The sequence below is a fragment of the Anabas testudineus genome, chromosome 6, assembly GCF_900324465.2.
Source record: "Anabas testudineus chromosome 6, fAnaTes1.2, whole genome shotgun sequence".
Classification (NCBI taxonomy): Eukaryota; Metazoa; Chordata; class Actinopteri; order Anabantiformes; family Anabantidae; genus Anabas; species Anabas testudineus.
The window spans coordinates 4,546,596-4,567,651 of NC_046615.1; the positions used below are offsets into that span (position 1 = coordinate 4,546,596).

Sequence of the window (21,056 nt, forward strand, 5' to 3'; positions counted from 1 at the left end):
ACAGAGTAAAAGGAAGAGTGGACATTGGGCTGGAAGCATCTCTCAGATTAAATTATATTGTTGTAACTCCAAAAACCAGTCTGATATAAATGACTACAGCTATTTATTGGGGTTGTATTTCACACATTAAGTCCTCTAATAATACCCACTAAGTTATGGACTGCTACTGTACGGGTCTTGTTTATGGTGTGAGTCCGGATAGTAAAGAGCGCCCCCTGCTGGCAAACACGCAGTGTGACCCGGTAGGCTGAATAGAAGTGGTAACTGGAGGCCCTTTGGGTTGCCAGGTTTGACACAGTGCGTCACACACAATGATTAAACGTGCGCTTGATGTGTAAGAAGAAGGTAATCTGGAGTGTGAATACATTTGCTGTAGTTTACGTTTCTGCTAAAGCAGTATGGGAGTATAGCCTTCTCCTTCGGTCTATTATCTGAAATGTATCAAGGAGAAAACAAGATAAGTTGAGAAAACCTGGCAGCCCATCACGTCAGTGGTCTGCGGTTGTTGGTGAGTTTGCTGCTGCTGCTGCTGCTGCTGCTAGCTTTTGTTCGAGCTACATCAAACTAGGTACTGAACACAGGCTTGTCACAACATAACACGGAGTGTGAACGATACAAACCTACATCTCACCGTGAAGCGTGAAGCGGTAGTTAGCTTGGTGAGTATATTCAGTACGAAAGCCAGTAGCAGATACTGTAAAAGACAACGAAGCTAGCTGGCTAACGCTGTACATGTGAGAGGCTGCTTGGTGTGAAAACCCTCCTAGCATGTCTCATTGTTTATCAAACCAATTACTCCTAGTGAAGTGTAGCCTGCTCGGCATGACTGTGTTTTAACGGGTTATATAAAAACGGTATTTAATGTCGATAAAATAATTGTCCTCCACAGAGAGACGTAGCCCGACTGTCTAGCATATGTCTGCAGTTGTTTGCAATGCTTATGTTGTTAAGTCGTTACGATTGTGTGGCTGTGTATCTGTGCTTAGTTTGTTAGCTTAATTAACTTACTATTTAACGCGTTAGCTTGAAGTTTAGCTGTGGTCCAATCTTTAAAAACAGGCTGTGTCACGTTGGGAAGCGGTAAGTTACCCACTGTTTAGCGTTACTCTCTCGGCCCTGGCCATGCTTAAACTGTGGCTTACCCGTTAAAATCCTGCTAAATCAATAGAGCTCATGTAAACTACACGATACTTATTTAATCTGTGCGTCTTTTGTGGTGCTTTACATTTGCTTAAAGACTTAACTATGACAAAGAGTGTTTCAGTAGTAAATGGTAGGGATGTTGTTCCCCCTTCTGCCCAGAACAGATGTAAACAAAACAGCTGCATTTAACCTCCAGCTGTCTGAGTTTCTAAAAGTGCTTTTGTGTCAGTAACTTCTTCAGATGGATGATCCTCTGACAAACTGGTACACATTTATGGCAAGTGATTTTATTTGGAATTTCTTTTGCTAACATCCATGCCCATGCCTGAAAGTTGAAAGGACTGCTGTGGAAAGCTGTGATTATGGGTGAGGGGGGCTTTCCTATGGATGCCCAGAGGTTTGATGTCGTTTTTGTGGCTTGGTGTTATGTTGACTCAAGTGGACCCAGCCTGTCTTTCCAGTCCTGCCCATAACCAGGGGGGCTATTTTTACAGCCCGTGGTCTAAACCAGTACTCATTAACTGTATTGTTGTGACACACAGATAGGGATCCTGTCCCAAGCCGGAACTAGTGATTGAACCCCCCTCTTGTCGAATTAAAGTAGCCAGGGGGCTTCTAATTATGTCATCTACTCATCGTATGGCTCATGTAGGCCCATATCAAGTTTTTGTGTACTGTGTCATTAAGGTTGAGCATGGGGGAGGCATGTGACCATACACACACAATGATAACAGGAATAGGGATTTGTGTAATTCCTGGTTACTATTAAAGGGTGTTTGATGTGCGATCTAGAAACCTTTGATTTGAACTCTCTAAATATTTTTAATATCCTGCTTGGTTATTAACCTAAAATGAAAGCTCTGTCACCTCCTCTGCAATGTATTGTGTTTGTGAATATTATTTTCAGCTTGATGATAAAACTTTAGAGATTGAGACAGTTGTAAAGCTTGATGTGTTGGCTGTCACATCGTGAGCATAATATTGTTCAGTCTCCATTGAGGGCATCCACAAGAGGACCAGATCATTAAAATTATATTTTGGTGACTTCATAGTTCTCTGTGGCTTGCGTGTACTCTACTGCACAATGTACGTTTTTATGCTTCTGTTTTCATACTTATGGAACCGGCTCGTATGCCTGCTGTCAGGTACGACACAAACATACGTACAGTGATTGATGGGGTGTTAAAATAGGTTTTTTGTTCTGTGATGGGGAGTGTTTGATTTCAATGACAGCCTGACAATAGAGTCATGTATGCCAGGAGGAAAATAGACTATACTACATGTGTGTGCATGCATATTGCTTACTGCACACTCAGCTCTGGAACATGTTGCACATGTGCTCTTTGCATAATAACACCAGCTGGTCCGCAGTGCACACTAATTGTTACCTAAAGGCTAATCAATATAATCAATCCCTAAATACCATACAAATATATCAGGTTTTAACAAATAAACAAAATAACATGTCTTGGTTTCCTGTAGAAACTGAATGTTCATCATATGTGCCCATCTGCTAAGGCAGGGTTAGGGTTATTAGGAAATGAGTTGGTAAGAGCTTGTTCTCATGAGCTCCTGTGTTGAGTTTGGCAAGGTGGTAGCTGTGTGTCTGTTGTTGTGTATTTTCTTACTGGGTTGTCCAAGCCTTGGGCCAGAAGGAAGTGATCCTGTACCAGTCTGGAAGAATTTCCCTTTCGATGTAGCCCAGGGGATGCAGAGCTCTGTGTACTGTGTACTGTGTACTGTGTACTGTGTGTGTGTGTGTGTGTGTGTGTGTGTGTGTGTGTGTGTGTGTGTGTGTGTGTGTGTGTGTGTGTGTGTGTGTGTGTGTGTGTGTGTGTGTGTTGGGGAGTCAGTTTCAGGTCAGCTGAGGCAGCTTAGCTGATTTTGTTATTCTGTCTGGTGTTTCTGTGCTAAGTAGGATGGGTTTTATTCGAACATAAAGGTGTTTTTGATGAGTTTGCTTTAAAACAGATCATAGTGTATCAGTTACAGCTTTCTACACTGTCTGTGAGGTTGATTGTTGTTGGCTGTGTCTGTATAAGACAGTAAGCTGTCCTTACAGGTAAGATAAAGTTTAATCTCATTGTACGTGCTCTATCTAGTAACAAGGCATGTTCCCCGAGAGCAAAACATGCTCTTCATGAGTGGCTAATAACAGATTCTACATCTCTCTGCACACAGCACCTCCCTTCCTTCCCCCTGGCTCAACAGAGGAAACGCTCCTCTCCACTGCACGTGGGAAGAGAAATGGAAACAAAGCCTATGTGATGCTGTTTTCCTAAAGCTTGATTAGAAAACAAAACAAAATCCAAATTATTTTGTTGATTTGTCACTCAGAAGCAGATCTGCAAAACATATAAGCAGATAATCAAATCTGGTTTTCACTTTTAATAACATACAGTATGAACCTGAGGCCAAGGAGCATATTAGTTGATTTAGGTTGATAAGGATTAAGCCTGACTGAAACATCACGGCTGATATTGTTATATCTAAATTGCATGCGTGTTTGCAGATATGCAAAATGTAATTGCAGTGCAGCAATAAATGTTGCTGAACAAAAGTTCTATCTTAATTTGTGTTAAATTAGTTTTAAATACTATATGTGTTGAAAGAGAAATGTCATAACACTAGCTATTCTTAACCACACAACCACACTGACTGCTGTTTAGTAAAACACAGCATCGGTTTACTTTAACATGCATTTCTTATGTTTTTCTTTCTTATATTTCTCCTTATTTGTCAAATTAATTGATATCAAGGTTACTTTACAGTGTAATTACTGTGACCGTCACCTTTTAATAAGAAGAGTTTATCCTTCAACTTTGAATGCTCTGGTAGTTAGGTAATTAAGGTGCATTTCTCCAGTGTGCACTGCTAAACTCCCGGCAGAGGACAAATGTGAAGATTAATTGCCAGGACTTCTTATTTTTGTGCAACAAGCAGTCTCACGTGATTAATGGTTATTAGTTTATTATTCTTTAATATTGATGACCTGGTACTGGCCTCAAAACAACAGCATTGTCAAGTTCTAATTCTGCTATCGGGTACCGATCGTTTTTCAACCACAGCTGTGAAACTAATGGATTGCTTGATTTTGTATTCCGAGAAGATGTGTTTGCAGACTCACAAAATCAATTTGCTATTAATCTGAAGTGAAATGAATTAATGTTTGTGGACGTACAGTAGTAGCAGGTCTGACACTCACTAGATCTTCTGAATGCCTTCTATTTGATTTATATTGTCGCGTTTTGGTCATGTTCAGTCAATAAATGCCAGTAAGCTTTTTCCTAACTATGCATTTTCTTTTTTGATTCTAGAAACAAAAACAAAAAGGACAGCTTTACAACTCCAGATCGAAATATTCTTTCTCTGTCACTGCTCCCGTCCTCCTCTCATCTATCCACCACTCCAACCAGTAGTCTCCACCAGTTCTCAACATGGCACCTGTGTTCCTACTCTGGCAGTGCCACTGACCACCACCCTGGACGACCACCATGGAGAGAAAACGCAGAAAGAAATTAATTTAGCTGCTCAGGCCATTTGCATTATGGACTCATTTTTGGAGCTCTGGACCTGAAATGCTCTGTCCCAACCCCTGACCCTGACCCAGGTTTCAGCTGCTCATTTATCACCTGAAACAGCACATTCCCTGCTGAAGTTTAAAGGGCCTGGTCAACGTGTTGGCTTACTTCACAACTCAGAATGCTCCTGTTTCCTGTGTGGGCATCCATGCTTTTGGGGCTGCTGGCAGGCTTCCTGCCTGTTGTGGGGATGGAGCCTGCGGCAGAGACCAAATCTGCCTTTGACCATGCCCCTGACTCTGAGCACCTCTCCTCTGGTTCTAACTGCTCCCAGTTAACTTTGAAGGTGGAATTCTCCTCCAAGGTGGTGGAACATGGTAAGAAACCATACAAAGTTTGTTTTAATTATCCCTTAATAAGCTGCTAAAATGTCTTCAACATGTTTAACATTAAACATACAGTAGTAGAGCAGTTCCCTGCACACTGTGAGTTAGGTTTGTGCACTAATTGAATGTGAGTATTATATTGCTTTTCTCAGTCAGAAAACAGTTTTTTTTTCTTCTTCTTCTTCCGTTTAATTCTTGTCCATTCTAAGTACATCAGATACCAGGGAAACTCTTGGCAGAGAACGCAGTTGTTCTCTCTTTCAATTGACACACAGTGTTAAATTTTAATGGAAATGCTTTGGATGTAGCTGAAAATGGATCTAGGCAAACATCAAGCAAGCAACATGATATGGAAGAATATCAAAAGTTTAACATGTGACTGAAATACATTCATAGAGATTCCTATAGCACATACTACAACAATGCAAGTGTGAGATCAGGATTACACTCAACAAAGGTCATAAGCAGCTTGTTGGGTATCTCGTATTTGCCCTTATCCATTGAATATCAAGATGGCATCCCTTCTGTTTACAGAGAATATTTGCGTTTTCACGTCTATTTGCTTTTGTCCATGTCACATAGCTTCACCCATCCAGCTTTGTCTTTCATTCAGCAGAGTGGAAGCATTATGGCTGTACAGCTAAACTATTAGTGGTGAAAGTAAAACATAACCAGACATATAGTTGTTGTACATACACATAATGTTAGTCATAGGTTAATATAACTCCATTTTAAATTAAATGTGTATGTAGAGTTGGTCATCTTTTGCAGAACTGTTTTAGTTGTTAGTCTGGCGTTTGATTGCTAAGTTCTCATGCAGGCTCTGAAAGTACAATACTTGTTACTGCCAGTACTGAGGCAGTCTCTGCAGAGCAGGCTGATTACAGAGAATGACAAAGTCGAGCTGTGTGGAATTTGATTTAACCTTTATCAACAAGACATCTGATATGAGCAGGTCATCATACCCCAAGACACACCCAAGTGTCAGTCACATCAAATCATAATAGCAGCAGTGTAAACTCTGTTGTGCTGAGCTCAGGCTATTGACTACAGGTTCTGTAGTTTGCACAACTTGCTTTTCAGGGCCTGTCCTCATATTATTGTGAGGACAGGCCTCTTATAGAAATACTGCAGAAGGAATGAAAATCTAGTTTTTCCTCATTGGAAAGCAAGTTAACATTTAGTCACTATATTCAGGAATGTGGAAAGGATGAGTAACCTAATACTTTCAGTAAAACATCTGATGCCAAATTGTTTTTAATAACTAACAACAGACGCTTTTCCAGTTATGTCTCTCTGTGTAACACTTAAATGTTTCTTTTTTCGATTTCAACCCTTCCTTATCAGAAGGGATTCCTTAATTCCCTCTGTGAATCCAGTGCACAGTGTATTAGTGCATTTCTTGTCAGACCTCTTTTCTGTTTTTAAGTTTTCTACTCTGTTCTCTCTGTTTCCCCAGAGTACATTGTAGCATTTACAGGGTATTTCTCAGCCAAAGCTCGCAGCTTGTACATCAGCAGTGCTCTGCGGAACACTGGGGACGGGACGCTGGAGTGGCACATCGTTCCCAGAGAAAACCCAGCCTCCGATTTCCCCAGCGATTTCGAGTTGGTCCACATCCGTCAAGTTTCACCCTGGAATCTGCTAAACTTAGAGGATCACCCTTACATCAAGAGGGTGACTCCACAACGCAAAGTGTTTCGGTCCCTCAAGTACATTCCCTGTAAGTCTGACAATGTGGTGTTATTACTTAGAAAACATGGTTACAGTGGTTCCACCCAAGAAGTACAAAACTCTATGGAGAAAGCTGTTTGTCTGCTACAGTTCACAAAATCTAAGTTTGTTGATTCAGACTGTGTTTGTGGTGTGGAAAAAGGATTGTAAAGTGGCAAGAAAAAATATGTGAATCTGGAATTTCATGGTTTTCTGCATTAATTTCTCATAAAATGTGATCTGATCTTCATCTAAGTCAAGAGTATTAACAAATATGATGTGCCTAAAACAATCACACATTCTGATTCTAATATTCTGATCTTTCATGTCTTTATTGAGAACAACCATAAAAACCTCATAGTGCTAGTGGAAAAAGTATGTGAACCCTTGGAATAATGACCTCAAAAAAGCTAACTGGAGTCAGGTGTTCGCATAAGAATACGAATAAAGAAGAATACGCTTATGTGAGCCATGGCTTGCCAAAAGGAGCTTTCAGAGGATCTACGATCAAGAATTGTTGATTTACAAAAAGCTGGAAAGGGTTACAAAGTGATGTCAAAGACTTAAATTCACCAGTCTACAGTTAGAAAAAAAAACTACAAATGGAGACACTTTGGGACTGTAGCTACTCTACTGAAAAGTGGGCAACCAGTCAAAATAACTCCAAGAGCAAACAAACACTCATCAATAAGGTAGAGAAACAACCACGAGAGACAGTCAAAGATTCAGGCATTGTTGGAACTGGCTAACATCTGTGTTCATGAGTCCACAGTAGGTAAAACTTTGATCTAGCAGGATGTCTAAAGGTTCAAATACTTTTTCTTGCCACTGTATGTCTTAATTTGAAAAGCAGGCCAACTTGGGGGTGTTCATGAATGTGTATGTGGTGTTGGAGGGGGGTGGGGGTGTTAGGTGGGAGGAAGGACAGAGAACATCTGTGTTGTGCATTCACCCTGGGAGTGAGTAGGTAAGTCAGTAGGGTGGGGTTAGCCTGAATAGGGGGCAAACACTCTGTGCCTGGCACTGGATGAAAGACTTCAGTGTCTCCAGCCTGATTAGATACATGCAGACTCACTATGGAGGCCATGTGCAGTGCACGAAGACTCTTCTATACTGTTTTTGACACACAAAAACAGACGCCTGTTGTGAGATGGCCCACCACTGGTTGTACAAACCATAAACTATGTTTAAGATAAATATAACCTAGGTAAGTTCATTAACTCGAGTGCAGGAATATATTTAAAATTTAATATCTCTAATACATAAACAGATGGAGTCACTAAGGCTGTAGTATGGACACTTAATGTGTTGTAATAAGTGGTGAGCATTTAGATTGACAAACAAAACAAATGGCAAAGACGTGATTGGACAGTGGCTACGGCCCCTATTTTTGCTCAGAGTCATATGTAAATTAGACTTGATCATTGTTATGGAGCGAGAAAGCTAAACCCACATTTACTGTGTTTGTGAGTCCACACTGCATCTACCTAATGATGTAATTAATTGATCAGAAAGATGAAAGACCTAATTACAGTATTTCACTCTTACTTTAAAGGCACAGAATGTCCTACATGACCTCATGGTATTTTTTTCCCGTTCAGCGGAGTCAAACTTTGATAAGATTGGCTCAAATGAGGCTGGTGTGATCAGCCTTACAGCTGAGAGATAACAAGGCAGACATAGGAAAGTGTGAAAGAGAAATGATGAAATTATGGGGTCAGAACATGATAAGCATGATTAGAAGAATAGAAAGTTGTGTCAGCAGTAATGTAGCATGTTAATGTTAAAGGAGTCTACTGAAACTAAAAGTTTTATCTCCAAGAGTTTGTGGTATTTCAGTTTTGCTGCTAACCCAATTGCATCTCTCTCTGTAGCATCTGAACCTGCTGCACCCTGCAATGCCACCCATGCATCACCAAAATGGCAGTCGTGGCAATCCTCTCGTCCTTTCAGACGAACCAGTCTGTCACTGGGCTCGGGTTTCTGGCACGCCACCGGTCGCCACTCCAGCAGGCGTCTGCTACGAGCCATCCCTCGCCATGTTGCCCAGATCCTCCAGGCAGATGTGCTCTGGCAGATGGGACACACTGGTAAGTAACTGATCCTTACAAACTGAAAGTGTCTGCCTCAAAATCTTCCTTTATAGAATTTAAAGTTACAAGATGCAATAGGAGTCAAGCTAGCTGTAGCTGCACCAGGGCATCAAATACTGTTGACTGACTGTGTCAAAACCATACATCTGTGGTCAAAACCTGTGATATCTCATAGATACATGCAGGGTAAGGTCTGTAAGGTCTTAAACCTTGCACTGTAAAGTGCCTTGAGATAACTTCTGTTGTGGATTGGCGCTGTACAAATAAAACTGAATTGAATTGAATTGAAAGGTACCCTTTGTTTGTGTCAGGGTTTGACATTCTCTTTAGGAGCTCTTTTTGCTTTAAATGAAACGGGTTTGATTTCTCCCTCGTGTCTTTGCAGGTTCTGGTGTGAAGGTGGCAGTGTTTGATACAGGCCTAAGTGAGAAGCACCCACATTTTAAGAATGTGAAGGAGAGGACCAACTGGACTAATGAGAAGACACTGGATGATGGTGAGAAGGACCAACACACATTTGCTAATCGTGTTAAGTTAATCGTGATAATAAAAGCATTTTTACTGACTATATTGTTGATGATTGATTAGTGAACTAAGGGTTAGTTATATATACTATCCTGTATATATGTATATGTACTGTACAGAGAGTGATGAAGCCCAAGTAAGCTCTACTGGAAATGTTATATATTTGTTTTGTGTACAAAAGTCAAAGAGAGATAATATTTAACTTATTATTCTATATTTCAGGTTTGGGTCATGGTACATTTGTAGCAGGAGTGATAGCCAGTATGAGGGAGTGTCAGGGCTTTGCCCCGGACTCAGAGCTGCACATCTTCAGAGTGTTTACCAACAGCCAGGTTTGTACATGCCCTCAGAATAACAAGATGCTTTAGTACACCAGTAGTATGAGAAGCATTTGTTGAAAAAGTAATTAACAAATATGAACTAAGGCATAAATATTAAGTTTTGGTACCCAAGAAAAAGTCACAGTGCAACAAACTGTCATTTTTATACAATAATAATCTACAACATTCATTTAAATATTCGCAGGTGTCCTACACCTCATGGTTCCTGGATGCTTTCAACTATGCCATCCTAAAGAAGATCGACGTCCTGAACCTCAGCATTGGGGGGCCTGACTTCATGGACCACCCGTTTGTTGATAAGGTGAAGGGGCTGAACACATGAATGATACAGTGACAGTAACCCAGCAAATGGAAACTGTGGACAGATGTTTAGATATTTGTCCAGGCATAAAAATAGTTCACAAACCACATTTCATTCCACTACATTACAGCCTTTTAACAATGTGGTAATGAGCCACGAAATAATAGGCAAATAGATCAAACCAGTTCTATAGACGTGTGCATGGCAACATTCGAAAACCTTTGGCCTGAAACCCTGCACAGTTTCCTGCACATGAAGTGAATTGAAATCAGTAATTCGATTTCTCTTCCTCCTACTACAATTTTATACACTATTACTTTACACAGTTGTCTTCTCTAAATTAATTCCACCATATTCCACTTTTTTTTTCCGTTCACTAACACTAAAGTGAATGTTCTTGATTGACAGGTGTGGGAGCTGACTGCCAACAGAGTTATTATGGTCTCTGCGATCGGCAATGACGGACCTCTGTATGGGTATGCTAATCACTCTATACATTCATAATCTAGTTATGGTTGCTAATGTTAGTTAGCAAACCTGAGATAAATATTACATTACATCAAAGAATAGTTTAGTTTTTAGTGTAGCATTTAGTTCTGACACAGTAAGAGCACACATACCCCATCTATGTGGGACATGGAGATGTCAAGGATAACGCACATCCAAGAAAACTGAGTTAGTTGGTTCATTTAATGACTCTACCCCAGCTAACTCTTCCTCCTTTATCAAGGATCATTTAAAGAGCAAAACTGTTTTATTGAACTCTTATGTTGTACTAGGATATGGAATTGCACAGTGTTCACTTAGGTTTTGCAACAATACCAACTAAAGTAAGTTTCTCTCTATCAGTACCCTGAACAACCCAGCAGACCAGATGGACGTGATCGGCGTTGGAGGCATTGACTTTGAGGACAACATTGCCAGGTTTTCCTCCAGAGGCATGACCACATGGGTGAGTAACTGCAGGAATGCATATTTTGCACCCTCACAAACGCATTCCATATGTTTTATCTATTATAGAGTAGACATCTACTCCAAGATCTGCACCCTGCTTTTTGAGCTAGTCAACCATAATGTAAGTTCTTGATCCCATCAGACAGGTACTGTAGATTAATTTTATCTATTGCAGCCGACATTTGCTTTGATCTGACTTAACTGCCTGATCCAGTTAGTCTCTTTACACTCTACCCCCCATCCACTCAACCTACCAATCTTAATGCAGATGTTTAAAATGTCCTAGACTTTTTTACTTTCTGTTGCGAACATGCTAGTGTCAGTCACCATTCTGACAATCAGCACTTTCTCTCTTGTGAAAAAACATATTTCCAACAGTAGCAGTGCTTAGGGAGTCATACAGTGGCTTTAAGCTGCTACTCTGAGTATCCTGGGACTTCACTGTGTAGGCGTAATGACGTGAACTGAAACATATGCTTATCTTTGTGAATAGGAGCTATTTCAAATTAAGAATTACAGCTTTAGTCATTGCTGTCAGAAAACAACTGCTTCTTAAAACACTACAAAATACAATGAAAGGCCAAACTAAATGTTGTGTCTCAGCTAACTGATGAACAGATGCAGCTGTTTTTAAACTTCTTTTCAACCACTCAGTCAACATCTGTTTTAAAATCACCTTCTCTGTCTGTGTGCAGGAGTTGCCAGGAGGCTATGGCAGAGTAAAGCCTGATATTGTCACCTATGGCTCTGGAGTTCGGGGATCAGGGATGAAAGAAGGATGCCGCTCTCTGTCTGGGACCAGTGTGGCTTCTCCTGTGGTTGCTGGTGCTGTCACCCTCCTGGCCAGGTTTGCATCATAAACCAAACCCTTTCTTTGTAAAGTTTGATCTTTTTATGCTAGCTGAAGGTTCTTGTTCTAGTAGGTCTTAAGATATACAGTATTTCCATTCCAAGATTAGTTAGTAAAGCGTAGTAGTAAGCTTATTATTATGTTGGTGCTCAGACATGACACCTCCAGAATCCAAACATTAGTAAACAGGATTGGGTGTCAAGTCAGGTTTTCGAGTCTAACGATCACGTTCTTTCTCCAAAAATTAAAAAGGACTAAAATGTTAAGCATCATCTCAACACTGCCTAAATACAGTAGCCAGAAATTAGTATTCATATGCCTGTCAGAATCATTAAATAACCACCTTAACCTACATTTACGTGACTTTTTGTTAACATTGTTATTGCCCATTCTGTTTACATGCATGTTTGTTTACATTAGAAAGAATTTTATCAATGTTGTGGCCAGTCACATTGCCAGTATTGCAGTGTGTGTTCATGAAGTGGGTGACGAACCCTTCAGCTGGATCACTCTTTGTCCAGACACATGAGGCAAACAGCTACAAAGTCCAGTGGGTGGATAAGTTTAGGTCCATTGACAACAGCAGACGTAGCATGAACAGCATTTCACCATGTGGTTGAGTTGTTTCTAAAGCTCCATCAATGGCATGAGATGGCCTTAAATTGTCTTTGTGCAATATTGTTCATTGCAGTTATTTCTGAGACATTACAGCATATTGTCCAGAAAGGGATGATATGCTGTATGACAGCCCTATTGATTTAAATCAGGAGCCACCTGATCAAAGATCAAATAAACAAGATTATCAGTCTGACCACATGATTGATTTCAGCTCTCATCAACTCAACAACAAATTAAAACTGGTGGACATAGTGTCTTGCTCAAGCACAAGTCAGCATTTTGCTAATATTTGCATTTTAACAATTTAAAAGTTCAGGAGAGCCAAAAATGTCAATCTAGTAATAGCTCTAGCTGTGTGGATAGTTACTAGAAACTGGTTTTACATGAGGTGTGGAATCACCACAGTGTTCTCTTGTAATGGCACTCCATGCAAGATTGTGCAAATGAGGGTGCTATTACCACTGACCTGTACAGGAGGTTGATATATGAGGACCCATGCAGTATTATACTGAGGCTTTTGTGGTTTCATTAGCTCTTGTATCATAATCCTACATGGGCGGACAATGAAATGTGTCCCAGAGGAAGGAGGTGTGTCACTGATGAATGTTGATATCCTTCATTTGCCTAATGAAAGAACTCTTCGCTCATTTCAGCGCTAGGTTAAACATCACACTCTTGTTGTTATCAGGCACCTCTCCTAAGAGAATCGCACACACACACCAGCACATCCCTGTTCTAGCCTCCAAAAAATGCTTCGAATTAAAAGCTGAGGAATCTGACCCCAACAGAATCCAGCATACAAATTAACCCAGCCTGCCTCTCTCTGTCCTCCAGCACTGTCCTGAACCGGGAGTTGGTGAACCCAGCCTCCATGAAGCAGGCTCTGATAGCCTCTGCTCGCAGGCTGCCAGGAGTCAACATGTTTGAACAGGGCCACGGGAAGCTAGACCTGATCAGAGCCTACCAGATCCTTAACAGCTACCGACCTCAGGCCAGGTAAATGTTTCTGAGTAGTTCATACGTTCTGAAACCTGTTGTTTTTGTTTTTTCGTTTATCACAGTGCTGCTCACCATTATTAAAAACCCCTTTCTGTTTTGCATAACCTGTGCAGTATCTTCAGAAATAAATGAAAACGTGCCACATTTATATCATCAGAATTTTTTTAAGTAAAGGTCCAAAGTAATTTAACTAAGAACATTGTTTTTCAATTTACATGTGTATTTTCAAAGAAACAGAAACAATTAGCCGATTAGTAACAAAGGCACCCCCCTTCATTATTTGGTTGCACGTCTTTTTGCAGCAATAACGACCTCCAAACATTTCTTTCTTATAGCCGTCTATAAGCATCTTGTACTTCTGAGCTGGTATTTCTTCCCACTCTTCCTTTGCAGTTTGTTCGAGCTCTTAAACGTTTGTAGGGTTCTTTTCCAAAATGGCAGATTTCAGCTCACATTAAAGATTTTCAGTGGGATTTTCAATCATTCCCGTGTGCTTTTGGATGTAGCTTTGTGTCTTTGTCTTGCTGGAGGACCCATTATCTTCGACTCAAACCAAGTTTTCGTACACTGGTAATTCTCTGATTTCATGATTCCTGTGATTCGGTCAAGGCCTCCATTACCAGACGCAGCAAAACAGCCCCACAGCATTATGGATCCTCCACCATGTTTAACTGTTGTAGGGTGTTCATTTCCTTATAAGCTTCATTGCACCGTCTGTAAACAAACTGTCGGTGTATGTTGCCAAAAAGCTCTATTTTTGTTTCATCTGTCCACAGAACATTTTCCCAGATAGATTGTGGGTTATCCAAGTAGTCTTTGGCAAAGATCAGTTGTTCCTTTTTGTCTTTTCTTCATTAACTGTGTCTTCCTTGGCCTTCGTCTATAAGGCTTTGCTTGGTTTGGTGTGAGCCTCAAAAATTAATTTATTTTGGTATTATTTCAAAACTCTCACCATGATCTGGAAAACGTGTGGTCCGTTTCTTAATGGAGGATCCCAGTGGCAGGTGTCCAGGTCCTCCAGCTAGTCTCCTCAACTCTCAAGGCTCCAAGTAGGGGCTGGATGTAAATTTGTCTCCAGGACACCCAGTCACTGTTCGCTGGATCCAGGACTTCGCTGGTCATTAAATCCTACTTCTGACACCAAATTGTTATGGAAAAAATGACATAACATAGGTGAAATAATAACTCATGGACTGAACTGTTCTTGCAAAGACAGGTGGACAGTCATGCAGAATGTCAGAGCAGTCTGCAGAGTGAAGCGCAATATAGCGTGTAACAAACCCTGCATACACGTGGGAGGTTGGGACCCTGAAAGAGAGCAGGAACAAAGAGCACTGTCTGGGCTCCAATGAGATATGGCTGTGGAGACACAGCCATCGTTGAGATGGCTGTAGAGAGCGAAGATGATCTAAGGTCTCAATAAGCATAAGTTAAGAGCAACGCATATAGACTAAAGAAACATCTCACAGAGAATCAAGGTTCGTACCACAGCAATGTTAACTCTATGTTATTACATGTTTCAAAGAAGGAAAATACACAACATAAACATTGCCAGTACCAGTGCCACAGCAACTTTACATCTTTCTATTTTTTCCGCCCATTGTTTTTTTGTTTGTTTTTTTGTTGTTGTTTATCATTTGCCCCTTTGTATCAAACTCTCTGTAGTTCTCTGAAGATAAAAGCTGTTTCAATAGATATTTTTTTAGGAGATATTCCACATTATGTAATTAAACTTCATGGGTGTCAATGATGGTGAGCAGGACTGTACTTGTGTCTGCATCTCTGGAAAGGATGGGTATAAAAACAGAGTTCCTCATTATTTGAACCTTCCTGTCTCTTACCAGTCTTTCTCCCAGCTACATCGACCTGACAGAGTGTCCATACATGTGGCCTTACTGTTCTCAGCCCATCTATTATGGAGGAATGCCCACCATCGTCAATGTGACCATTCTCAATGGCATGGGTGTCACCGGCAGGATTGTTGACAAGGTGTGCACACAAACAACACAAATAAAGAGAAATAATGTTTCACTTTGAATGAAATGGATCTTAACATTGTTTGCTGAAAATTATTTTCTCGAATGTGTGCAGAAGTGATATGTTCTGTCCTTCACTGACCTGGTTTGTTCTACCCTGTTCAGCCCATCTGGCAGCCCTACCTCCCTCAGAATGGCGACCACATTGATGTGGCCATATCTTACTCACCGGTGCTGTGGCCGTGGGCTGGCTACCTGGCTGTGTCCATCTCTGTGGCCAAGAAAGCAGCATCATGGGAAGGAATTGCTCAAGGCCATGTGATGGTTACAGTGGCATCACCTGCAGAGAATGATGTGCGTCATTGCTGTGTTATCTAAGATGACTTTATTTTGACCAGTGGTTCCCAATCTTGTCTTTTTCATCTATTTAGCACATTTATCTGTAATTTTAGCTAACCGTAGACTTATTTTCTGGCTTGTAGAGGCAAATGCTTGTATGCTGAATGGTATTGGGAAGTAGTATAGTGTCATGACACATCTCTCTTCTTGACCTTTTACCCTTTGCAGTCTGAGGTGGGTGGGGAGCTGACCTCTACAGTCAAACTGCCCATCAAGGTAAAGATCGTGCCGACCCCCCCACGCAGTAAGAGGGTGCTGTGGGATCAGTATCACAACCTGCGCTACCCACCGGGCTACTTTCCCCGAGACAACCTGCGCATGAAAAACGACCCACTAGACTGGTACGTGTCCGGAACCGCCTACCTGAAGACTGAAGCCATTTTTTGCTGAACCCATCCTGTCTCCTTACCCTATGAAGTTGAAGTGATTAGTTTTTCTTCTTGACAAAGTGAAATGTGAAACGTTTTCCTTTTTTTTTGTGTGTTAGGAATGGGGACCACATTCACACAAACTTCAGGGACATGTACCAGCACCTGAGGAGTATGGGTTACTTTGTTGAGGTGCTGGGAGCTCCCATAACATGTTTTGATGCCAGCCAGTATGGTAAGAATGAGCACTTTATGATTATAGTTTTAATCTAAGATTACATCAAAATGCCGTCTACACCTGCAGGCGGTTAATTAGTGTTAATTGATTCTAACTTATCAGAGGATAACAAATGAGTGGTTTGTTTTTGCTTTTGTATTTCTGCAGGCACATTGTTGATGGTGGACAGTGAGGAAGAGTATTTCCCTGAAGAGATCACCAAGCTGAGGAGAGACATTGACAATGGCCTGTCGCTAATTATCTTCAGTGACTGGTACAACACGTCAGTGATGAGGAAGGTCAAGTTCTATGATGAAAACACCAGGTATTTAACTTTGTCCTGCTTATAAATTAATCATTTTTAATAGAGAGGCCATGTTCTCATGTTAAAGGCCATTAAAACCTAACTTCCTAGACCTGAATACAAACACAAACAGCATTGTCAGACAAATTTGAAATGGAAGTTCTGTACATGTGTTTTAATGCTTCTCTCTGATTTGGGCAGAACTCAGAGGTAAAACGGTGACACCAAGTTATTCAGTGAAACAGCCACTGATCAAAATGTAGGGTTGTTCTGCTCCAACTGTGAACATAAACATTTGAGTGTTGTTATTTAGCTGTAAATATTTAATGCCACAGAAGTTGTTAAAGACGTAAAAGTCAACAAATGCAAAAGAGTATGAACAAAAAAACATTAAAAGCATTTGGGTGCATTTTGTTGATGTTTTGCAGAGTTTTTACATCATTATTTCTCTTGTCATTTGAAATCTGATGAATCATTTCACAGATTCTCAAAACTTGACTTAAAATATCAGTGTTTCTCTAGAACATTACGTACATTAAGCAAAACTCAGAGTTTTATTGAAATTCACTAACTAAACACCAAGGCCTCACCAGATTCTAATTTGAATGTTGCTAACGCTGCCTTCACATCACTTCACAGTATTCACACAGGGTCATGGTATTCACACAAAATGTCATTCATTACATTGCTGTTGTTACTGATGTAGTCTAGAATAGCTAACTGGCTAAGTTACCTAGTGATGGCTGCTTGTAATGATCATTAAAACAACATGACATGAAAGCACCATTAATCCTGATTGGTGCAAAGAACCGTACTGTATGTGACGGCACAGGATCCCAGCACTCATGGTGATGATTTGTCAGATAACAAGCTAACCATGGGGGAAAAGTTAGAAAAACTATCCTTTAAGTGACAGTTGTAATACACTTGTGGCCCAAACTGGCTCTTGTTCATTTGGTGTTTTGTAGTTGCGGGCACTTTAAAATCCTCTGTGACTGTGGTTTATTACTGCAATCTAAGCTCTATATATGTATTTCTTTAAAATGATCAGTGAGTCCTGTTGCTCCATGATGACACAAGTTCAGTGTCCAGAAGCTTTATCATATTACAATGACAGCAACAAAACTGGTGTTTAGCCCACTTTATCACAGTTTCTGCTCTCTGCAGCGTTCGACTATTTACGCCTCATCGTCCTGTGATAGATGCGATAAATCATGACTTTTCCGATTCGCATCTCCCAGTTCAAATCTAACAATTACTCACCAGTCCATGCTGCTCCATTCATATCCCTCCCAAGCTGCCTCCCAATATCCACAAGGCTAAAAGTCTTAAATACAGTTAAATATAGTTATTATGGCCTCACAATATTATCCAGAACAATCCAGCTATAATTCATAGTGGGATTCTTTCAAATGACTAATGTGCTCATTCACAACTGCCTTTTCTGGACTAATAAACCCACATAGAAAAAAATGAATTAGTAACTTAGGCTGCCCCGCAAATTTTAAAGTTTCCCTTTTTAATAGTTATGAACGTTATTTCTTTATAGTTTAGTATATTTGTCGACTAAATGATTTTGATGTGACCTGCAGGCAGTGGTGGATGCCGGACACAGGGGGCGCTAACGTACCAGCTCTGAATGACCTGATCTCAGTGTGGGGGATGGCTTTCAGTGATGGACTTTATGAGGGGGACTTCACCTTGGCTGATCATGACAGTAAGATATACACACCTTCATTTTCTGGTAATGTTAGCTTTTCAACCACTTCCTGGAAATAAAAATGGTCCTCTTTCTCTCTGCGTTTCTCTCTCTCAGTGTACTATGCCTCAGGCTGCAGCATCGCCCGTTTCCCAGAAGGTGGAATAGTCATTGCCAAGAACTTAAAAGACCAAGGTACCAGCACCCCACTTAAAGTAAACGTGAACCCAGCTTAGCATAGCTCAGTGCTGGCCAGCAGCCATGCAGACTTACAGGCAACCCTTTAATCTGTGTGCCTTTAGTTCAGATATTACATCACAGTGTGTGTATATGTGCTCTTTTCACAGGGCTGGAAGTGTTAAAGCAGGAGACAGCAGTGGTGGAAGGAGTTCCCATCCTTGGACTGTACCAAACGCCATCTGACGGGGGAGGTCGTATCGCTCTGTATGGAGATTCAAACTGTATAGACGACAGCCACAGACAGAAAGGTAGAAAGTCTTCAGCGTTTTTGCACATTTCACATAACACGGTAACCGAATAACATCTGGTTTTCTTTGTGATCTGTCTTTCAGATTGTTTCTGGCTACTGGACGCTCTCCTTCAGTACACTTCTTACAGTATGACTCCTCCGAGCCTCAGCCACTCCCACAGCAGGGTGGCACCTCCCACAGGCACGGAGCACCCGCTGCCACAGAGACTGGAAGGTAAAGAGAGAATTAACAGACGGTGATAATATTTCACTGTGGGTTTAATTTAAAAACTCATTCAATAATTCTTCTTTTCCTCCTTCCTTCCCTCTGTCCTTCTTTCACTCCAGGCAACCATCTGTACCGTTACTCCAAGGTTCTGGAGGCTCACCTGGGAGAGCCTAAACCCCGCCCACTACCAGCTTGCCCACACCTGTCCTGGGCAAAGCCACAGCCCGTGAACGAGACAGCCCCCAGGTAGGCCTGATGACGCACTAGTTTTTTATTATGTCTGTAACATCTGTTTCTATGAAAGCAAGCAGTTTTCATAGACTAATACTAACACACTAAACTGTATTTCAGTGACACTGAAATGCACAGTGTTGGATTTCTAACATGGAATTTATCTCTTATGGCAGCAAAGGTGTTTTTTGAAAGTGAATCCATAGAAGGCATTATAAAGACACCAAATCTTGCATATTTTCCATTTACACTTGCCTTCTCTCTTTGCTTTCAGCAACCTTTGGAAGCACCAGAAGCTTCTGTCGGTGGATCTGGATAAAGTGGCTCTGCCTAACCTGAGGGCGTACCGGCCCCAGGTCAGACCTCTGTCTCCTGGGGAGAGCGGTGCCTGGGACATCCCTGGAGGTAACGGAACAAAAAGTCATTACTTTTGGGAATCTGATCTTGGGATTAGTTTTAGAGCTGTGTATTTCAGTGTGTTTGACATTTTTTACACAGCATTGGATTACTATATGCAAGGGTACAACGCAGTGTTGAAATGAAACAGGTTATTGATGAAACTCTATGTGACCTTTGCATTCCTCCACACCCTCAGGAATAATGCCTGGTCGTTACAACCAAGAAGTGGGCCAGACCATCCCAGTCTTTGCGTTCCTGGGGGCGATGGTTGTCTTGTCGTTCTTTGTGGTCCAGCTCACCAAGGCCAAGAGCAAACCCAAGCGCAGGAAGCCTCGCATCAAACGGCCCACATACCTCCAGCACCAGCAGCAGACAACTGGGAAAAACCCCACAGTGTGACTGGACTGCAGCTTTGAACTGCTGACTGTTGAAAGGACAACTCGTGCTGAAAAGCAACATTGGAAATTCAGAATTACATGGCGTCTAATGAACTGTTGAGACAGACGTCAGACTGTTCTTGAAGCCTGTAGGACACAAACATACTGGGACTACAGGCATCTCTTGGATGCTGAAACAATTTTTTTTGTGCCTCTTGTCTGTTCAAGGCTGTCTGTGTGTGTGTGTGTGTTTGTGTGTATGTTTATGGACTAATGAACAGTATTAGACAGTGTTACACACGATGTAAAACACACCTGGCTCTAAAAAACTGCCTGTTTTAGACATGTTGTCAACATTTCCCTCTGTTCTTTGACCAAACTTTCTTTTTGAAGAATGAAATGTGTCTGACTTTTGTATTTATTGAATTTGTCCGCGCCCTAACAAACATAGCCAGAAACACGCCACACAAATACAAAAAACTTTCAGAAGACAATAGATCTCTAGAGACACAGCCCTCACACGAGCGTGTAGACATTTCCAACATGGACCATTGGATGATCAGCTTGCTGTTTTGTAAGTTCATTGCTCATATCAGTTTAAAAACGGTCTTTTCATTGTTTTTATATTTTCTATAATGAATGAACTCAGGCCAGGCATTCTGTCGATATCCTCCTTCAGTGAAGTCAGTGAAGTTACATTGACAGACTCATTCAAGTATATCTCATCAATTAAAAAAGCATTATCAAAGTGTGCTTCTTATGTTTTTCTTCATTGTTATTTTTTTGTGGTTGTTTTTGAACAGTCAAATTTGTGAGTTATCAAATTTTAGAACAGCCAGTGGAGGTGCTCATCATTTCACGTAAATTGATGAACTGCACATGTTCACTGCTCCTGCATTTCAGAGGAAGGAGAAAAGTGTCTTATTTTTTACAGTTTGTCCACT

At 41.0% G+C, this 21,056-nt stretch overlaps 1 protein-coding gene across 2 annotated transcripts; it reads left to right on the plus strand.

The window, feature by feature from the left end:
- Positions 1–470: 470 nt before the first annotated feature.
- On the plus strand, positions 471–20,865 carry mbtps1 (membrane-bound transcription factor peptidase, site 1). 2 transcript variants are annotated; one of them, XM_026365399.1, is made up of 23 exons: positions 471–659; positions 4,461–5,041; positions 6,510–6,773; positions 8,638–8,853; positions 9,242–9,352; positions 9,604–9,713; positions 9,907–10,023; positions 10,432–10,499; positions 10,873–10,975; positions 11,673–11,824; positions 13,280–13,441; positions 15,289–15,433; positions 15,586–15,774; positions 15,988–16,160; positions 16,307–16,422; positions 16,573–16,729; positions 18,301–18,425; positions 18,525–18,602; positions 18,755–18,895; positions 18,980–19,111; positions 19,225–19,351; positions 19,611–19,741; positions 19,932–20,865. In XM_026365399.1, the coding sequence occupies exons 2-23, from the start codon at positions 4,846–4,848 to the stop codon at positions 20,132–20,134; spliced, it is 3,216 nt and encodes a 1,071-aa protein (XP_026221184.1). In that variant the 5' UTR covers positions 471–659; positions 4,461–4,845; the 3' UTR covers positions 20,135–20,865. The 2 variants fall into 2 exon arrangements, with proteins under 2 accessions (XP_026221184.1, XP_026221185.1); XM_026365400.2 differs by having other exon boundaries at positions 498–568; positions 19,932–20,134.
- The last annotated feature ends 191 nt before the right edge of the window (positions 20,866–21,056 follow it).

Coding starts and splice junctions, on each gene's coding strand:
- mbtps1 (XM_026365399.1), top strand. CDS start 4,846: ATGCTCCTGTTTCCTGTGTGGGCATCCATGCTTTTGGGGCTGCTGGCA. Junction 6,774..8,637: donor GTCCCTCAAGTACATTCCCT/GTAAGTCTGACA, acceptor CTCTCTCTGTAG/CATCTGAACCTGCTGCACCC. Junction 16,423..16,572: donor TTTTGATGCCAGCCAGTATG/GTAAGAATGAGC, acceptor GTATTTCTGCAG/GCACATTGTTGATGGTGGAC.